The sequence below is a fragment of the Pipistrellus kuhlii genome, unplaced genomic scaffold (genome assembly GCF_014108245.1).
Source record: "Pipistrellus kuhlii isolate mPipKuh1 unplaced genomic scaffold, mPipKuh1.p scaffold_m20_p_27, whole genome shotgun sequence".
Taxonomy (NCBI): Eukaryota; Metazoa; Chordata; class Mammalia; order Chiroptera; family Vespertilionidae; genus Pipistrellus; species Pipistrellus kuhlii.
In genome coordinates this window covers 3882252-3902456 of record NW_023425526.1, presented here as the reverse complement: position 1 = coordinate 3902456, position 20205 = coordinate 3882252, and the positions used below count along the sequence as shown (strand labels likewise).

Sequence of the window (20205 nt, the reverse complement as noted above, 5' to 3'; positions counted from 1 at the left end):
ATGCAACTCAGTGCCAATGCTTATTTTGAGCTGCAAAATAATGTGTGTAATTTGCAGGTGAAAGATAAAGAATTACATGGCTACCTCTCACCAGCCTGTACCATGATCAACAGCCAACTCCAAGAATTAGGCCCTAACTCTAAAATGAGAAAGGAAAGAAGCAAAATAAATATCTCTGTAGGTATTATTTCCACAAAATCTTGTAAATTCTTATGATGGGAGAACTTCCTAATATTAAGTCTATTACCTTGTTTTGTCATGAATCTTCAGTGGATGGCATCAATTTGTTGAAAAGGGCCTGTGGTGAAGAATAATTAGGAATTCCATAAAAATTTCATATCGGGTAAGTTTATGGAGGCTCAGATAAAAAAAAAAAATAGCGTAGGATGACTAACAGTTGTAACCAGCAAAAGTAAAATCTTTGGTCTAACTGTCCAGTTGTTAAACATCCTTCATTCACTTATTCATTAAGTCTTTTCTATATGTCTAATTTCTGTGCAAACATTAAAGCTATGGGGTGCTTCCCTATTTCTATGTATGTGCATCTAAAAACAGAAATCATTAAGAATTCCAAAAGATTATCTCACTTTTTCTAAGATTAATACAAAGAACATAATTTCTGTTGGTGTAATAAAACAATTTTATAAATATAAAGTACTCCCAGTCAGAAGTGGGTTTTGTTTTTTTCTTTTACTTTTATCAGATTTATTTTATGCTGAATTTACTCCGGGGCCATGAGTTTTTGTTTCCTCAGTTTCTTCCGGGGGATCTTTTCTTTGTGCAGCCTCCTCCCCTGGTCTAGGAACACGCGGCTCCTTTGCAGGAGGAGGTCTCAGTCCGGCAGAGAGCGCGCACGTGGGCTAACCCGCCCGCGGGCCCTGGAGGCTCCACGTGGCATCTTGGAGCTCTGTCCACCTGAAAGTGCCCGGTGACCAGGGAGTCCTGACGCCCAGCATTGCTCTCGGCGTTTTTAAGCACAGCAAACACTCAGCACTTTCTGAGCCACCGACCCCGAGTCCAGCCCACTGTGCCACCTGGGCCCAGCTACCAGCGCCACCATTGTGATGACGGAATGTCACCCGCTGCTTCTGTAAAGTGGCATCCTTCAGACACGTGGTAGCTTTTCGAATCTGCATACCCTTGTCGGCCCGGGCAGTTTCCCGAGTGTTCTCAAAGTGAACACGAAGACTTGAGCTCCTGGATTTGCATGATCCCGTGGGGCTTTCTGGGCCTCGTGACCAGCGAGCCATGTGCAGAGGCCACCGCTGGCCGCTCCGGGGGGGAGCCCCAGGCGGGAGCTTTCCCCAGCCACTCCCTCCAGAATTACAGCGAACACAAAGTCAGCAATATTTTCTTTTGACCTGGCATACAATTTTATTTGTTTTTGGAGTATCCATGCTTTGTGTTAGAATAATACTTCAGGTGTTTAATTAGATGAATGCAAATTGCACTGACATGTTTTTCCAGAAATATATGCAAAAGAAAAGCCTATTCATATTGTTCGTTCTAGGGGACTAGTTTTTTAAAAAATGGCCTGTAATTAATGTTACTAATAATCTTTAGACTGAACCCAAATCATGCTTACTCTCATCCCACTCTACCAAAGACTACTTTAAAATAGTGTCTGGGTCTACTAGCCACCCACAGCCCATAACACTGTCCTCTCTTATTCTCTGCATTTTTGTCCCCCCGGGGAAGCAAAAGGATTGTATCTTTCAATTCACCAAATCCCACTGAGAAAACTGTCTTTTCTGAAAGATGCTTGAAAATGTGTTCGACTACCGTTTCCAAGTCAGAGCATACAAGGCGGCCAAGATTCCAATTCATTAAACGTATAATGCTAACATTTTAATCTATTGCTAAATGTAAATAATTTTAGCAATCCCAGTTGGACTATTTAATATTAATTTAAAGTATTTTATAATGTGTGTGTGTGGCTCCTCTCGTGGGGCTAAGTAGAAAGGTGAACAATTATCTAATAACTTCAATCAATGTGCTCAGCCAAACCTGGCAAGTCAAGCCCCTTAACTCTCCTTATTTAAATCTGGTAAAAGTCTCCACTGGAGGTCCACTCAGGGGTTTCATCTCTCATGACATGGGGAGAATGGGAGTCAAGCGATAGCTGAGAGAACTAGTTGCTTCTCACAAACTGAATCACTGTAGATAGCCAATCCAGATTATTCAAGTTTCAGCACATCCTTTTTTCTTTTCTAAGCAGGTAGATGGAAGAGAAAGCAGCAATGCCTGAGCTCTCCAAATAATTCAGTTCTCCGATTTATTTTGCTTTTAGTAGATATTGCCTGATTCTCTCGTTAGAAGCACCAGTAGTTGGATAAGAAGAAGAAAAAAAGCATTTTGAGAGAACAGATACATCTCAACTCGATGTGGCACTGACAAAGTCTAAACACTAAGGTTTAAAATCTGGTCTCCCCATAATGTCTCTCTGAACCTCACTGAACTAGCCTCACCAAACTGCATGCAAACTTGAGATGAAAGAAAGAGAGAGAGAGGGGGGCGGGGGGGAGAAAAGAAAAGAAAAGAAAAGAAAAGAAAAGAAAAGAAAAGAAAAGAAAAGAAAAGAAAAGAAAAGAAAAGAAAAGAAAAGAAAAGAAAAGAAAAGAAAAGAAAGGAAGGAAAGAGAAAGAAGAAAAGAAAGAGGGAGGGAGGGAGGGAGAAAATGGGTTGTCTATGAAGTTGGAGTTTAAATTTGAAAGTATTGAAACGATAATTCACTAAGAAAAATGGTTTGACAGAATAACTTGTACTCCAACTTCCCAGCAGTTTTCTGGGCCTAGTTAGATATGAAACTTGAAATCTGTCAACATTTTACAGTTGCCCTGAGTTAATAAGCATTTTTCCTTGTTTTCTTTAACTGCCAAATTTTTAAATGAAATTGAATCTTGGATGCCTACGTGCTGGGGAGTTTTATTTGCTACATTATACTTCTGTCTGCTTGCAGGCTACGGAATGCCAAAATATTTATTCATACAGATTTTTCCATGTCTGTAACATGAGCCTACTAAAATAGGCCTTTACCCCCTTCATTAATTAAATCGACAAAAAAGATTATTTTACATTTCAATTCTTCATCCAAATTTTTGAATGAATATTGTGCGAATCACTGTATAGCCTGTGTTTTCTTGGTCGCAGCACACCATCACATGGACAACGTCCGAACATAGAGACTAACTTAGTCTTGCAGTTGCCTCCAAAGCCCATCTAGAATAAAATGCTGGCACCTCTTTCCAAGTTATATTCTTTTTAAAGACTTTCACCTGTGATATTTCCATAGTTTTAACGTCAAGCATTTTAAGAGAAACAAACCTCAAAAAGCAGTTGAGTCTAAAACTGACTTTAATTTTTATAAGCTATCACTAATATTTAGACACCACTGCTGAGTCATCAGTATTTCAGATACTGTCTCTGAAGTCAATAAGCAATCAATTACATATGGGAATAAATGCCACAAAAATGTTGTATGTTTTTTCAGTAAAGAAATATACATTTATATAAACATAGAAAAGTCAACAAAATAATCTTATGATATCAGTAAAAGTGAGTCTCATTATGTGAAAGAGCACCTATTGTGGTTTTCAAGAACAGTTCAAAACTTTACTTTTTGATTCCTTTATCAACTAGGGCAAATAGCTGTTAAGGTATAACATTCAATTATAACATTTATCTACATTTGCTCAGCCGAAATGAGCATTGGATTCTTGCCAATGTATTCATTTTAACCCAAAATGAATTCTTATTTTAACAAAAAAAAAAAAGCTTGGAAAATGAAAGACTTAAAAAACTAAACAAGAGACAAGTAACATGTCATCCCATATTATACATCATTTCAATGATAAATACATGCTTCAATTTTTTTTTTACATTTTGAATTATCACTAAACGCCTGAGTATTTTAATGATATAGAGGCTCATAAAATTAACTACTTAAAAATGTTTCCTATATAGTAGAATGGAAAATAAAATTAATGTTTTTGTTATCACATTCAGAATTTAATTTTAATTTATTTCAAGAGTATTTAATTTGCGAGGAGAAAAAGGCAAAAATAAATAAACCCTGGATTTTGATAGAATGTGAATATTTTAAATGTGCATTGAAAGTATGATTTCCTTTTATTTTATATAAAACAAGTTAAGTTCACAATATTTTTAAATGGGATGTGCTTAAAATATTAATATGTGGCTTGTATTATTTATCAATTTTGTGGTGTCATATACAGTTGGCACAATTCATATTTCAAAAGTAATATTGAAGTTCGTATTAATAATTAAGATAAACTCATTCTTCTCTTAGTCTAAGATGTAGAATATATTGTTAATTGCCGAAGTTTGGTATTTTACACATGGGTTTTTATATGCAAATGAATTCAGTTGGGTATGCATATTATTTCATTATGTTATGTACATAAACATCTACCCTGTACATATGTATATTTACATCATGTATAAATATGTGTATATTACCAAGGATGCTACCCGAAGGAAGAGGAGGAGCTTCTGGGGCTGCCATACAATATGTGAGTTAACTGTTTCAGGAAAGTCATAGGTTTTCCTTTTTTCCCAGCCACCAAGGTGGGTGTTTGAAGACATGGTTGGTCATTACTGTTTCCCAAAGGCCAGTTCCATAAGTGAGTGGTCCCTCCCTCCAGCCCGCCCTTCGCTCAGGAAGGCCGATGGGAAAGGCATGATAAACAATTCAAAGAAAAGCTAAATTTTGATTCTAAAAACAAAAGCTTATCTATTTAAACATTAACACTTTATCATTAACATTCTTTATTAACCTTTAGCTGTCTACAAATTACCTTACGGAAAGGTGTGGTCAAGTTCCATCTGGCATATCAGCTGGAGGTGGCTTCTGAGGGGCAAACTGCACTGAGAGCCTGCGGGGCGGAGGGCTTTTACAGAATCGTGGCTAACAGTAGAACCATCCAACATGAATAAATCCAAGAAACAAAAAATACCACTAGTATTTCTAAACTACTGAAAATCCTCAGATGCAAGCATTAGGGCCAAGATTGGACAACTAAAATATCAAGTGTCTTTTTTGGGTCTCTGTTATCAAAACCACAACGTGGCAACTGGGTTCACATTCCCCAGGGTGTGACTATGTCACCTTTTCCTGAATTCTCTCTGCCCGCTTTCCCGGAGAGGTGCGGTCCAGGTGGCCTGGTTAATGTTTGCAGAGGGAGGCACTTCATTAGGCCCAACTTTTCTCCTGCTACTCTGCTTTCTCTCTCCTAATGAGATGACTGACAGCCGCTTTGTAATGAAATTATGGAAATCCAGACTGGAGGGAAAGGGAGTCGTTATTTCAGAACTAAAAAGGTGTAGGTGTCTTCACCCTCCTCCCACATTTCAGAACTGGAAGGAGCCAGTGCATTGGGAAGGGCTGAGGGCAGTGGCACACACAGGCCAGCTAAAGACACACACACACACACAGACACACACAGACACACACCAAAAAAGTGACTTCAGTTGGCTCCTGCCGCCTTCCTGTGCCTCCAAAAATAAAATCGACCTCCATGCAAGCGATTTTTAAGGCCAAGACAGAGGAAGCAGCTATTCCAGGCCCTGAAACGTGGCTTCCCTGTGGGGAACTGTGGCCTAAGGAGCAGGCTGGACAGGGAGAAGCTCTCAGGGGCATCTCTCAGGAATACTGTCCCTTCCAGCCCTATGCTCGCTCACGGGAGTCAGGGTGTCCGAGGACGTCCGGGACCACAGAGGGGTCTCTGGGGAGCAGACGGGATGCAGGAGAAAAAGACGCACTTACAGAGAACAGAGGAGGACAGGGGGGAGAGGTTTTAGGGCTGCAGATGCAGATCTCCAGGCTAAGAAGGTCACTCTGGCACCCAGCACGCTGTTGCCCGCCTGCCCAGCCCTCTGCGCGCGCCGCGTCCACCGCACACCCCCTCGCCCCCTCGCCCCGCACACCGCCCGGCCTCCCTCCCGGACGGCTGGCGGCGGCCTCCGGGCGCTCCGGGCTCCAGCGGGGCTGCCCGGCTCGGACTCAGCGCGGGCGGGAACGCAGAGGGGCCCTGGGGGACAGGGTCCGAGGAGGGTGACCCGCCGCCCTCCCCGCGCCGCTCTGGGGCTCTGCCTGCACCTCCCGCCCCGGGAGGGCTCCCCGCGGGGCCGGGCGCGGGGAGGGGCGGCGGGGCCCGGCCGGGGCGGCGGGGAGCCTGGGGCCCGCAGGACCGCGGCGGCGCGGGCTCCTCCGGCGCCGGCCTGCAGGGGGCGCCGCCGGGTTAGCGCCGCAGGGACCCGCCGCCTGCCCGGCGCGGAGGAGGGGCCGGCGGGCCGGACCGAGTGGTGGTCCCTGCGCCTCGGGAGGGTCGGGCGGAGGGCGGAGGGCGGAGGGCGGAGGCCGGGGCGCAGCCCGACGGGGACGGTGGTCACCGGCCGCCGCAGGGACCCGGGGCGGCCTCTCAGGCCCCGGCGCCGCAGAGGCCTCCCTGCGGGGAGTCTGCCTCCCTCCGCTGCGGCCCCGTCTCCGCGGGCCGGGCGGGAGCCTCCTCTCTGAGCTCACAGAGCGGCCAGGTGCCTGCGGAGGCGTCCTACACCCGGGGGAGGGGGGTGAAGGCAGGTGGAGTTTGCTTCCCGGCGGGACTGCCCCAAAGCGCCAGAAGTCCACCGGCGAGCGGCGCCCCGGCGCCCCAGCATCACCCCCAAATCACGCCCTCCCGGCCCAGGGCACCAGCGCCCGATGCCCGGCCCGCGGGCGCGGCGGGACCGGCCGGGCCCGGGAAGACCGGGGTGTGTCCCCGCCGCCGGGCGCCCGGCCCGCCCTTGGCCCCGGGGACCCGCCCACCTGCAGCTTCACGGGCGGAGGAAAAGGGGGTTCGTGCCCAGGAGCAGAGCTGGCTCCTCACAGGGCGCCTAGGGGGCCGGTCCGCGCACAGGCCTGCGGACGCGGGGACGGGCGCTCAGGGCGTCCGCCCGGTTTGCGGAGCCTCCGCGCCGGGGTCCGCGCCCCTCTCACCCGGAGCTCCGGCGGGTGGCGGCTGACCCCGTCCTGATCCGACCCCGGGCCGCCCCAGGCCGGGGCTGTGCGGGGCTCCTTTTTTAAAACCACGTCTTATAAACGTGAGGCTTTTATCAGCAGCACAGATTACTTAAAGCGAGCCGTTTCCCCACGATCCAATTTTATTAGGATTTACTCTGATGTGAGCTGGGCTTCTCTGGGGAAATAACGCTCTGATTAATGTAATCCTGGCCCGGGATCCGCCACATGCCCTCGCCGCTCCCCGAGGAAGGCCTGTTTGGCAAACAATAACGGAGCCGCAACTCTTACAACTGCCCGCACCGGGCGGCGGCGGCGGGCCCCGGGCGGAGCCGGGCCGCCCTCCGCTCCCCGGTGCCCGCCTTTGTCCCCCCGCCGCTCCGCCTGGGCCCGCTTTTCTCCGGAGCAGCCCGGGCCCAGCGCACCCGCCCGCGTCCCGGAGCCGCGGACAGACCGCCCCGGGCACCGCGCTCAGGCCCCACGGCCCGCGCGCCCGGACGGGCTGGGCGCGGAGGGGAGGCTCCCGCGCCCCTCCTCCCGCAGCCTCCCCTCCGCACGGGGGACGAAGGAACGAAGGCCATCCCGGGCTCCGAGGCTCCCAGCATCTCCCCTCCGCCAGGCGCCGGTCCCCATCCCCATCCCCACCGTCACCGCCACCGCCTCCGCCACCGCCAGCCCTGGAGGCGGGGCGCGGGGAGCGGGTCCGGCGGCGCCGCCAGAACAAAGCCCCCGAGAGCCGCGGCCGCCCCGGCCGGGTCAGGGGGGCCCGGGGCGCGGAGGGGCCCGGACACGGGGTGCGGCCCCGCCGGCTCCCCGGCCCGCGCGCTCCCCCTGCGCGGTGACCTGCTGGGTGGCTCAGCCTCCGTCCCGGCGGCCTCGCACCCTCTCCCTTTCTGTCCCTCTCCGTCCCCAGTCCCCTCCCCGCTTTTCCTCCGCCTCGTTCCCTGTGCCTTAGCCCCTCTCCTTCTGCCTTTTCCCCATTTATTCCCATTATTCTCTCCCACAGCAAAGCAATGCACATTGGATTCCGAAGGCCTCTGGTGCCTAGGCTGGAGGGGGGGGGGGGGGGGGGGGGGGACAGGAGCAACGGGACCCTCTCAATTCCATCCAAACCTGCTCAGTAACACAATGCCCTCCTAGGCCCTCTGAGGCCGCAGCCTGCCCGTCCCCGCCGCCGATCGGAGCGCCTCCTGCGGCGGCCACAGACCACAGAGGCCCCTCCGCCAGGATGGGGGCCTGAGTGCCGGTCCCCCAGACAACCTTCCCAGGGGGAGTTCCCATCTGACTTTGGGAACCCCTTGCCAGATCCTGGCCCCTAGGGAAGCCTCGGTGTGTCTGAAGTTAGGGTACTTTAATAGCCTGTTTTCCTGAGTGAAATTTTGTGAGGTTTTTTGAGATGTGAATTAAAAATAAAGTGAGCACCATCAACGCCCTCTCAACAACACAGGCCTTGACTTTGGGAGGCTTTTGGCACTCTGATACAAAGCTGAGTGAGGCCTGCCTCTGTCAGGCACCGCCACTCAAGCCTGGAAACCCTCCCCCCCACCCCTTTGGGCTTCATTGGCAAACCAGAGAATACGGCCGGAGGGGTCGGTAACTTTCACCTTGCAGCTGCCAAGGTCATGGAGTTCTGCCACCAAGGTCTCCTCACCGGATATTTTAGAGCTGAAATTGTATTGCTGCAAACCATGGAGTATTTGAAGTATCCAACATCCATGTGTATAGATATTGTGTGTTTAAAGTGAACAAAACAGCCACACTCTCTTGAAAACCCCTCGAGCTGAGCAGTCCAGGGTGGGCCTCGGAAGGAGCAGGACAGTCAGGGGCCTCAGCAGCCACATAAGCATCATTTGGGGGGCGGGGTGCTCAAAAGAGCATCCTTCAGCTTGGTGAACCGCAGCCTGTGCCCAGCGTCAAGGACAATAGCTGAGTTACATCTTGAAAAGTACAATAAAAACACAGGTGCCAACGCAAAAGGTTGTCTGTCCCTGATGTGCCACAGAGGCTCTCCTACAGCCTGGGACTGCCCTGTTCCCACTGGCGAGGAGCTGTGATCTAACCTGCAGGGAAATCCAAGCACCACTCTGGCAAAGCTGCGGTATGTCTCCGGGTTTTGCTTTTAAAAACACAGACAGACACACTCATACACACCAAGTTGACCTTGGAATATTTTTCTAGCTGGGACATGCTCACATGTTTTTGTTAATAAATTATTATCATCACTCTGGTCAGTCAAAGGGGCTCTATTCCCCAGCCCTCTGAATGTGGGTTCGAAGAAGAGCATTATGAGGGGGTGCGGGGCGTGGAGGGGAGGAGGCAGGGAGAGTGGTCTACCAAGGTGCGCCAGCTATGGCTTCCCAGCAGGCTGGGCACTTCAGGTACAGGCCTGTGGGCTGTGGGAGCCGACAGCGGGCAAGTTGTTGGAAATGGGCTGTTTCAAAAGCATGCCCTCCATGGCCAACGTATCACGCCTCTCAACTCAGGTTTCCCCATCAAAAATGGCTGGTCCTCTAACGCTGTCCTACAAGCATCAGAAGTAAAACTTCTTACTTTAGGGTGAGAAATTGCAGTGTGTGAATTTGTAGCTGCTTCTTCGAACCCCCTACAAAAACCAAGAGCTTGCTCCCTCCCTACAGATCAGATAAACCAGTTACCAACGTGATACAGGGGCTGGGGAGCCACTGCGTGCTCCAAAACTCTCAGCGAGACCAGAGACCCCTCTGCTGTGGAGAAGACACTTCCACCCAGGAGCTACACGGAAGAGCCCTCCCTTTGTAGACAGCACATGCTGAGGGCCGTGAGTGTGCTTCACATTTTAATTTGTAAATGATCATGGCAAGCATGCTTCTGCAGCTCCACGCACCCAGCACCGTGTCATTCTCAAACGGAGGCACAGGAGCAAGTACCCACTGTGTGTTTTGCACGTTTGACCCAGGTAATGTTCTGCATTCTCTCGCTTGGCAAAAGCAGTTCCCCAGCCCCAACAATTAAACGTCTGTAGCTTTGCCCTGCACTTTGAATCTTAGTTCACATACCCAGCCCGATCCGTTTCCACCTCCAAATCATTACAGAATGCTAGCAGTTTCGATAATGTCAGCTCTCAAGTTAACTTGTTGCTTTACTCGGAATCACTATTTCCTATTTCTTTCATTTAGGTAACTTGAGACTACAGATATGAGGAGCAAACTCTTTTTTGGGGGGTAGTGGGGGTCGAGTACTTTTGCAAAACAGAAAAGTAAGTAGCTGCCAAAATAGTAACAGTCACAAATTTCATGAAAAGTGATACAAAAATAAGTATGCTTTAAGTACGTATATACAATTATTGCTTAACTAGCGTTTTGCAAAATGTCTGGCTACAAAAAAAAGTTCCTTTCTCCATAATAATTGTTAAATGCATTTAGCGGCCCAGGCATGCTTAGCCCGGTAGAGCTTTGAGGTGTTTGTCTAGTTCATGTGGACTCCCCCCAGAAATCTTTTGTCCAGAGAACTTAAGAAAAAGCAAATGTTTGGGCTCAAATTACAGTTTCTTCAATTTCCCATTTTGTTTTATTAGTACAAACCTGATGGTGCATTTTCTATGTCTAAATGTGAGAGCTCACAGATTTTAAAAAAAAAAAAAAAACAGAATTAAAATGCTTTTTAAAGTGTCTCCTTTGCTTATATTACTCCCAAAATCTTTCAGTCCTCCTAGTTTGAATACCAGTTAAAGCCAAATCTGCACTTTTCAAACTTAGTTTCAAAGAAAAGCTCACGGGCTGGCAGCTGGTTGATCTTGGAGCTGAGTTAGAGAAGGATGTCTCCCCCTCCTCCAGGGAAACCCCCTGTCTGGGCCCCTCCTCACAGGCTGGGACAGTCACAGGTGCCCTGACTGCCGAGCTGGGGACGCCAGCGGCTCCCTCCCAGTCACTTCCAGCTTCCCTTTCTCTGTCGCGCTCTCTAAATCTCCTTGGGAAAATTGTTAGTAACCAACTAACTGCTCAAAACCGGTCAGAATTTGCTCTTCACTGTTTTAGACGTTTTTCACGTAGCTTTTTATCCTATACCAAAATAGAGTTCAGTCTTCATCGCGATAGCTGAAACTCTCTGGGGCAAAAATATAAAAATGTTCTCCAACTATGTTAAGTAACGTTATACTAAGAAGTTTCAAGCTCAGTTACCTCTAACCAACGGCTATTTTGTATTTTCTTTTCCCCAACAAGCCCTTCAAAGATAAATCCAAAATCCTTCTATAGCCATAGGAGGTGCCAAGGTTAAAGCAGCCATTAAATATAAAATGAAATAAAAGAGATCATCCACGCCTTGACTAAATCTCCAGGATCTTGAGTTTTACTTAAAAGTCAAAGCATGTATCAAGTTGAAGAGCATTCATTATTTAATAGTTAATGCCTTAGGATGCATTTTATTTTCCTGACTGCTTCCCCAAGTATGCAACCTGAATGGTTGCTCCTAAAGTAACTTATTACATACCTTTAATAATTTTAAGGTGCTTTTGCCTCCACAGCCCAATCTGTTTTTCAGCCCTATGTACACTTCACTGAGAGAAGTGGACCAATCCTTTTTTTTTTTTTTTAACTGTTTCTTTCAGGGCCATTTCACAGACATGGATGGGTGGGAGATGGGGAAGTCATTGTACTCGTATTTAAAACCCTGTGTTGTGCGATGAATTCACTGGTCGTGGTGAATTTGCACAGAAAGGTTTGCTCCTTTGGCAAGTTTGAATGAGCAGATTTGCTTTGGAAACAGCTACATTTTACTCAGGACCTGCTAAAGCGAGTCAGTGCGCCCCCTGCTGTCAAGCCGCTAGTCCAACTCCTGAGCACTTCCAAAGTTTATTTTGTTCAGTAAACCGTGTCATATAAAATTAACAACCACCAATAAAATTAGCTTATATATTTCAACTGTAAAAGTCCAAAACAAAATAAAGCTAGTCTTAGTGGCGCTAGAGATCTCTGGTCTGGCTTCTTCTCGGCTGAACCCAGGTCCTTTTATCTAAAGCCCAGTGCACAAACATATAGCTTAATGTGACTAGTGTTCTTCCTTTTATTTCTTTCTCTATGGCAACCAATATGCTCTGCTCAGAAATGTTCCCCATCAAGGAAACAAATGATCTTCAGGGAGCAGCTCTATGTGGCATCTGGTCCAGTGGAGCACAGAGAGTTAACCCCAGTCAAAGCGGGGCTGCCAAGCAGTAAACAAGGGCTGGGGACTGGGGGTCCCAGCCCTCTCCCCACTGCAACCTCTTCCTCCCTCCTCACACGCCATTTCATTGATCTGGCATCAACTGTTGCCAAAGAAACTACAAAATCTAAATGGCAAGGTGTTCTGGATACAAAAGTGCAATAAAACTCTAGCCATTTGACTCTACCCCCTTGTCACCCGGGCAAGGCTTCCTTTCAAAAGAACAAAACCAAGCAGCTTTGAGAACTCACTCCAGCCCATTTCACAAAGGTAAGGTGCCCCCACCGGCTTGGAATTGTTTGGCTATTTCCTCCAGCCATATTTATCTAATTAACTCATCTAGCTAGTAACTGCAACCTTAATTTTTACAAAAACCCAGGGGCAGTGGCCAGGAGGGGGGCAAGGCCCACTGTCAAATATGAGGCACAGAGTAAAATCCAGTTTTCCAAGCGCCAGCTCCAGCCTTTGGCAGGAAAGGGTAGGGTGCCCTGGTTAGTTTTGATTGATCACCCTCTTCTGACGGACCCTCCACCAGAAGCTGGGAGCTGCACGGCCGCCAGCTCCCTGCGGTTCTAACCCGGTGCAGGGCTTCCTGCCTCTTCTTCCTCCCGCTTCCTTCATCTCAGCCCTTTGCCCTCCCTGTGCGGCGCCCCCTCCCCTCCGCCCCTGTTCCCAGCAGGAATCCCCTCACCCAGCCCCAGGCAGGCAGTCTCAGTTCGCCGCCGTCTGCACTGGCTCCAGAAAGGGCACTTCTTTCCCTCTGCCCCTCTGTTTTGTTTTGTGTTTTGTGTTTGTTTTTTTAATTCTCCAAACAAGAAACGTTGATAATACCGGGAACTTTATAAATGATTCTTTTCTGGGGCCCTTCGCCTCCTCGCAATCAGCAATTAAAATTGATAGCACCCTCCCCCACCCCCAGAGCGCCGCCGTGCAGCAGAGCTTTGGAAGGAGCGGTCTTTTTATACAAAATTTTAGCAGGGGACGGCGGTTACCCACCCCCACCCGGCACACTGACCTTCCCGCTTCCAAAGGTCACTCTGATTCCTCTCTGGTCCCCAGCAATGAGAATAAACCCCCAAACCTGCAGGAGCATTAACACAGAGAAAGAAGGGGAGAGAAGGAGAGAGCAAGGAGAGGAGATGAAAATCACTTACCGAACAAACTTCCGGGGTTAGATTTTAAAATAAAAGATTTTTTTTCAATCGAGTGGCTGGAGGTGGTGAAGGCATAGTCTCAACTCCCCAGAACGATGCATCCTTAGTCTTCCCTTCACACTGACTCCTCGGAGCCCAGCTCTCCACTAGTCTATTATTTTCACCAAAATATATGAAAATGTATGCAAATGAAAATCAGCACTAACTGTTCTCCCCTTGTTATATACTTTGGATTTTTTTTTCCAGACAAAACAATCACACTCGCAGAGGGAGGGGGCCAGTGCAGCGGGGCTGGGGGGCTCGGAGCGGCTGGGAGCTGAGCAGGAGAAAGGGGGGACGGAGGGGACCAGCCTCGGAATAGAAGTGTGTTCCCACTGGTTTGGGGGCTCCCGCAGCACCCGCCCCTCGCGGGGGAGAAAGGCGCGGGTCTGTTCCGAGAGGCGCTATCGCATTTCATCGGGCCACCTGAGACCGTTCTGAAAGCGTGCACTGTGAAATCCATAGCGGTAATTTAGACAAAATCCTCACTGTATATTAATGAAAGACGGCCCGTGGCTCTGTCCCTATCCTCCCCATTCAGTGTAAACAAAACCACGAGACTCCGGGTTTTTGAGCCGGATCCAAGCAAAATCGGCAGGAAAGGAAAACACGTTGTGCTGGCACCGACTCTTCAGACATCTGCACCTGGAGACCTCGGATTTATTCAATGAGATCTGTGTTCCATTTTTATATGTACATACGCGCATACATAAATATAAAAAGGAACCTTCGGGGACGCGGAGGGGGAAATCCCTGATGTTTGGGGTCAGGGTGCTGCTGCTTTTCACACCTACACCTTAGCAAGAATGGCTTTGCTAAAACCTACCTACGGCGGCCTCTCTCCCCGGCGGGCAGGAGCTGGACCAGATCCCGCATAAATCCTGCTGAGGCGGCCACTGTTCGACCGGACCTCACGCAGAGGCTGCATGGCCGCGGCGGGGCTCTGGCTGAGCTGAGTTCCCTGACTAAGCCCCGCAGAGGTCTGTTCCCGGGGAAGGGCAGCCCCGCACGGTTTAATGGGAGCATCCCGGTCCCCAGGTCCGGGCGGCCGCCGGAGGAGCGGGGAGGCCGGCGCGGGGGCCCGCGGAGCGGGGGTGCGGGGGGCGCGCGCACACTCATTGGGAACGATGTATTTATTGAATGTCCGAGCTGGGTCAGTTCATTGGAAATCCCCGAGGACGGTTCAATTTGCCCTTGTTTTCGTTGCCACTTTCTCTTTTTGCTCGGTTCGCCTAGGCTCCTCGGTGCAGCGTTTCCGCTCGGTCGCGCTCCCCACCCCCGGCTCCCTCCCGCCTCCCCCGCACTCCCCCGCCCGCCCCCTTAACCCTTTCCGCCCGGCCCATCCAGTGCACAAACCCTTTGGAGACAGACAGAAAGAAAAGCACCTCCGTGCCTAAGCAGAGCCAGCAGGCAACCCCGCCACTGACAGCCACGCCGAGTCACACACACACACAGTGAGCTCACAGCGCACAGGTAAGCGGCGGCGGCGGCGCGGGGACCGAGCCGGGCCGGCCCCGCTCAGCGGGAACTCCCCGAGCCGCCGGGATGGAAACACTTACGGGGTGTCTATGGGGGAAGGCCGGCCTGGCTGCTTTTCAAACACCGCGCCGGCTGCTGGTCCGCACCCTCCAAAACCACAGGGGCTCCAGGCTACCTGCCTGGCCCGGAGGAGGAAGGGGGAGGCGGCGGGAGGGCAGCAGGGTGGGGGGCGAGGCCACCTGGGCGGCGAGCGGCCCGTCCCGCGCCGGTCCCGGCGGGAGCCTCCCGGACGGCGGCCCCGGGAACCTAAACAAAGGGGCCGGCGCGGCGGCTGCGGAGAGTTGCGGTGGCGGATTTCCGAGAAGCCGGGCCACGACCCGAGCCATGGAAGCTGCGATCTCCCCTTTCCCACCCCGCTGGACGGAGGCGGGGGCCGGCTGGAGGCGGAGAAAGGAAACTTTGGAACCACTGGGGACACCTCTGTCCATAGGTGTTAGCTCGGAAGGTGCATCCTCGCCGCAGGGCGCTCCCCCGGTCTCCGGGATGGGAGGGGCGGGAGGCTGCAGCGCGACGCCGCCCTGGGTGGAGCGGGTTGGTGGCTGTATTTCGTGCATTTCCCCCTCTTTGTTCCCCTCTGACTGCCCCCCTCTGTCCCTCTTCTCTCCCTCTCCGCCCCTCCTGCCAGGCCTCCAGCGAGCGCCCCGGCCGCGGAGGGCACGCCTGCAGCTCGGCCGGACACGAAGAGTTAAGATGCGGCGGAAGGGGTGGCGGGCGCGGGGCGGGGCGGAGAGAGTGGCGAGGGGGCGGGCGCCGGGGGGACCGCGGCTCTCCGGCGTCGGCGATGCTCTGCCTAAATTAAAAAGCAGCCAATCGGAACGGCCGGAAGGGGGGCCTCGCGTCCTGAGCCAGTCATTCCGGGCCTGCCAATCACCCAGCAGGTAGCCAATCAGCGGGGGCCCTGGCGCTCGACTTCCTTGTGTTTGGGAAAGTGTGGTGGTGGGTGCGCGCCCGTCGCGGAGGGTAAACATTCGACAGTCCCCGCTCCGAGAGGGAGGGACGGAGCGCGAGCTGTCAGATCGCGGCGCCGGCGGCGGGCGGAGCGGGAGAGCGGGAGGAAGAGGGACCGTGAGGGAGGAAGAGAGCGCGATCGGGGCGCGGAGGGAGCGCCCGCCGCAACTCCGCTCCGCACGGCCCGCGCCCTGCGAGCCGCACAGCGTGCCCCCGGAGTTGGTTGTGTACCAAGGATCCCCTATATGCACACACACCCCTCCACCTCCACCAATGCACTCTTCCTCCTCCTCCTCCTCCTTCTCCTCCTCCTCCTCCAGACAACTGCTGGGGGGGAAATAAAACACCAGCCCCAACCTTCAGCAACAAGGTAACAGTCATTCGACCTCAATTTTTCTCCTGTTGAATTTTTTTTCCTTGTTATATTTGTTTCCTCATTTCTGCCCAAAAGGAAAGATGTCGCATCAATCTGTGACTGTTGCGAGGAGGATGAAGAAGGACTCTTGTTTCAGAAGCAGCCACGAGCTCCGGCAATAGCAACTGCAGAGAGATGCGGCGGCGCTAGAAGTTTTCCCAGGACAGAAACAAACTTGGACCGAGAGGACCGGACGGGAGAGCGGAGCCAGCCTCTCCGCACGCCGGCAGCCAGCACCGCCACGCCTTCGGGACTCAGAAAGTTTTCTCCTCCGAGGACCAGGGGCGAGATGTGTTCTTGAGGGGAGCGGAGCGGCCACGGGAAGGAGCCGGCCGGCTGCCGGCCATCGGTAGTCTGGTTCGAGAAGAAAGGCTCGGCTTCTCCCTTTGTTGTCTCCTGTGATCGCCCGAGCAGGTGGAGCGGCCCCGGCCGCAGAGCCCACGCTCCGGGACCCGAGCAGGAGCGGAGCCGGGACCCGCCTGAGAGCCGAGCGCAGGCCCGCGCCGCCCAGCGAGCCCCGCTGGAGCCGGCCGACCGCGCCGGGGCCGGGGCCGGGGGGCGGCCGAGAGCCCCCGGGCATCCGGGGGGCGGCTGAGGAGCGCGGCCCGCGAAGCCAGCCCCGCGCCGGAGCGCCGCTGCCGCCGGAGGCCGGCCCGCGCCCCGCGCCCTGCCCAGCGGCCTCGCGGCTCCGGCCCGGGCCTCGGCGGCGGCGCGGGCGGAGGCGGCGGCGGGGCGGGGGGCCGCCTGGGGCCGCCGGGGCCCGGGGCGGGGGCGGGGCGGGGCGGGGGGGCGGCGGGGGGCGCGGCGGCGGCGGCGGCGGCGGCCGCGGCTGCTGCGGCGGCGGCGGGGGTGGCGGCGGTGGGGTGGCGGGAGCGGAGCGGCATGGCCACGGCGGCTTCTAACCCCTACCTGCCGGGCAGCGGCCTGCTGGCGGCCGGCTCCATTGTGCACTCGGACGCGGCGGGCGCCGGCGGCGGCGGGGGCGGCGGCGGGGGCGGCGGCGGCGCGGGGGGCGGCGGGGGCGGCATGCAGCCCGGCAGCGCCGCGGTGACCTCGGGCGCCTACCGGGGGGACCCGTCCTCCGTCAAGATGGTGCAGAGCGACTTCATGCAGGGGGCCATGGCCGCCAGCAACGGCGGCCACATGCTCAGCCACGCGCACCAGTGGGTCACGGCCCTGCCCCACGCCGCAGCCGCAGCCGCCGCCGCCGCCGCCGCCGCCGTGGAGGCGAGCTCGCCGTGGTCCGGGAGCGCCGTGGGCATGGCCGGCAGCCCCCAGCCGCCGCCGCCGCCGCAGGGCCCCGACGTGAAGGCGGGCGCCGGGCGCGAGGACCTGCACGCGGGCACCGCGCTGCACCACCGCGGGCCCCCGCACCTCGGGCCGCCGCCGCCGCCGCACCAGGGCCACCCCGGGGGCTGGGGGGCCGCCGCTGCCGCCGCCGCCGCAGCTGCCGCCGCCGCCGCCGCCGCGCACCTCCCGGCCATGGCCGGGGGCCAGCAGCCGCCGCCGCAGGGCCTGCTGTACTCGCAGCCCGGCGGCTTCACGGTGAACGGCATGCTGAGTGCGCCCGGGCCTGGCGGCGGCGGCGGCGGCGCGGGCGGCGGTGCGCAGGGCCTGGTGCACCCGGGGCTGGTGCGCGGGGACACCCCGGAGCTGGCGGAGCACCACCACCACCACCACCACCACGCGCACCCGCCGCACCCGCACCACGCCCAGGGGCCCCCGCACCACGCCGGCGGCGCGGGCCCGGGCCTCAACAGCCACGACCCGCACTCGGACGAGGACACGCCGACGTCCGACGACCTGGAGCAGTTCGCCAAGCAGTTCAAGCAGCGGCGCATCAAGCTGGGCTTCACGCAGGCGGACGTGGGGCTGGCGCTGGGCACGCTGTATGGCAACGTGTTCTCGCAGACCACCATCTGCCGCTTCGAGGCCCTGCAGCTGAGCTTCAAGAACATGTGCAAGCTCAAGCCGCTGCTGAACAAGTGGCTGGAGGAGGCGGACTCCAGCACCGGCAGCCCCACCAGCATCGACAAGATCGCGGCGCAGGGCCGCAAGCGCAAGAAGCGGACCTCCATCGAGGTGAGCGTCAAGGGCGCGCTCGAGAGCCACTTCCTCAAGTGCCCCAAGCCGTCCGCGCAGGAGATCACCAACCTGGCCGACAGCCTGCAGCTGGAGAAGGAGGTGGTGCGCGTGTGGTTCTGCAACCGGCGCCAGAAGGAGAAGCGCATGACGCCGCCCGGCATCCAGCAGCAGACGCCGGACGACGTGTACTCGCAGGTGGGCCCGGTGAGCGCCGACACGCCGCCGCCGCACCACGGGCTGCCGGCCAGCGTGCAGTGAGGCCCGGAGCCGCCGCCGCCACCGCGCCCGCCGCCGCACCGGCCGCCGCCCTCCGCCCAAAGACAGCGTGCTCGCCCCGGGAAAGAAAGGAACGACTGGCCGGCGAGACGGTTTCTTCGGCCTAGAGAAGAGGACAGAACACACGCATCATAGCACCAAACGGTACACACAAACAGCACCGGAAGAGGAGACGGGGGCGACCCTGGGATCTCGTTCATACTGTGGTGATGTTTCGTTTTTTGTTCTTGTTTTTGTTTTTTAAAAAGGGTGAAGATGCCTAGCGCACCAAAACTGCACTCGTGAGGGTTTGCCCGCCCCGAGAAGCCCCCCAGGGCGACGGTGGACAGCGCCCAGCACCTGCCTCGTCCTCTCCTCTGGGGGGTGGGAGGGAGCCCTCCTTCCCCTCCGCCAAAGGGCTGCCTAAGTGACCGACCCACCGAGCGAGCGGAACTTGGCTTCCTGGGAACCCCTGAGAGAACCAGAGGCACCGGCTTAATCAGGGATGACTGCTGGGAGCCGCTCTTCTTGGCCATGGCCATGTCCGGTCATTTGGGGACAAATACACTGACTATGAACCGGGAAGGAGGAAAAAAGAACGGTCTCCAGCAAAAATAACATGCACAGCTTCTGAAATTAACAAGCTGAAGAGCAAAGCCAAAAGGATGCGTTTCCTTCAAATAACCTTGGAAATAAAACCATCGTGGAAGAGAGAGGGATAGGCCGGGCGCAGGGGACGTCCGCTCTCCTCGCGCGGAGGGGGCGAGGCGGGCAGAGCCTTCGGCCAGGCGCAGACTGGGCACCGGGATGGAGCTGCCTCAAGATTCCACCGCTAATACTTTCTATTAATATTTTTTATTTTTTATTTCTGGACCGACTCATAAAGGGATTTAGAAAGACTGAGCACCAGCCGCCGCACGTCTTGGACTTCGCTTCTCAGTCCGTTGCCAACTTTGATGGAATGGGTGCCGTGGCTGTGATTATAATACTGCCATTTCCAAGCAGTGTTTTTGGTAGGTTTTAATAAACAGACTTTTCAAAAGACGGCAATATAGATTGTTAGATCCGTTGTTGATCTAAAAATATTTGCTTTATATTTTCATTAAATGACTTCTTTTAATATTTTATTCAGAATACTTATGAACTGCTGCAAAATGGTAATTTATTTTTTCCCCAGATCTTGTATTACGTGTTTTTTTCAGACGAGCACAAATCAAAATGAAATGAAAATATGGACAGTTGTTAGGTAATAAGGGTATCTTTTGATGTGATCATTTGATTGTAATTTAATTTGAGTAGTGATTCCGTAAGAGCTGATCGAGAAAATAAATTTGTTAGAATGAAATAGTCTGTGTCTGATGCGTAAACACTGTGTGGGAAGAAAATAGCTAGGGAGTATTTTTTTGCTAACGCATAACCTTCAGCGATGGCGCTGAGGCAGCCCAGGCGCTGCTGCACTGAGGTGTGTTTGGAAATCTGGAGTGAAGACAGTCGTGACAGAAATGCTAGCACTCCACCTACTTGGCACTCTTTGGTAAGCTGTCAGTTCCACCACCTTTTTCTTTCCTTAATTTTAA

The 20205-nt window shown here is 53.8% G+C and overlaps 1 protein-coding gene and 1 long non-coding RNA gene across 2 annotated transcripts in view; one reads left to right on the top strand and one right to left on the bottom strand.

The window, feature by feature from the left end:
• LOC118728000 overlaps positions 1-13642 on the bottom strand; it is a 57494-nt gene extending 43852 nt beyond the window's left edge. The window contains exon 1 of the long non-coding RNA XR_006742672.1: positions 13348-13642. This is a non-coding gene — a long non-coding RNA (uncharacterized LOC118728000). The remainder of the gene's footprint in view (positions 1-13347) is intronic.
• Positions 13643-17062: 3420 nt separating this feature from the next.
• On the top strand, positions 17063-19973 carry POU3F3 (POU class 3 homeobox 3). The gene has a single exon (XM_036454006.2). The coding sequence runs from the start codon at positions 17171-17173 to the stop codon at positions 18629-18631; it is 1461 nt and encodes a 486-aa protein (XP_036309899.1). The 5' UTR covers positions 17063-17170; the 3' UTR covers positions 18632-19973.
• The last annotated feature ends 232 nt before the right edge of the window (positions 19974-20205 follow it).

What these genes read in the sequence shown, in the direction of transcription:
- POU3F3 (XM_036454006.2), top strand. Translation starts at nt 17,171, where the DNA reads ATGGCCACGGCGGCTTCTAACCCCTACCTGCCGGGCAGCGGCCTGCTG.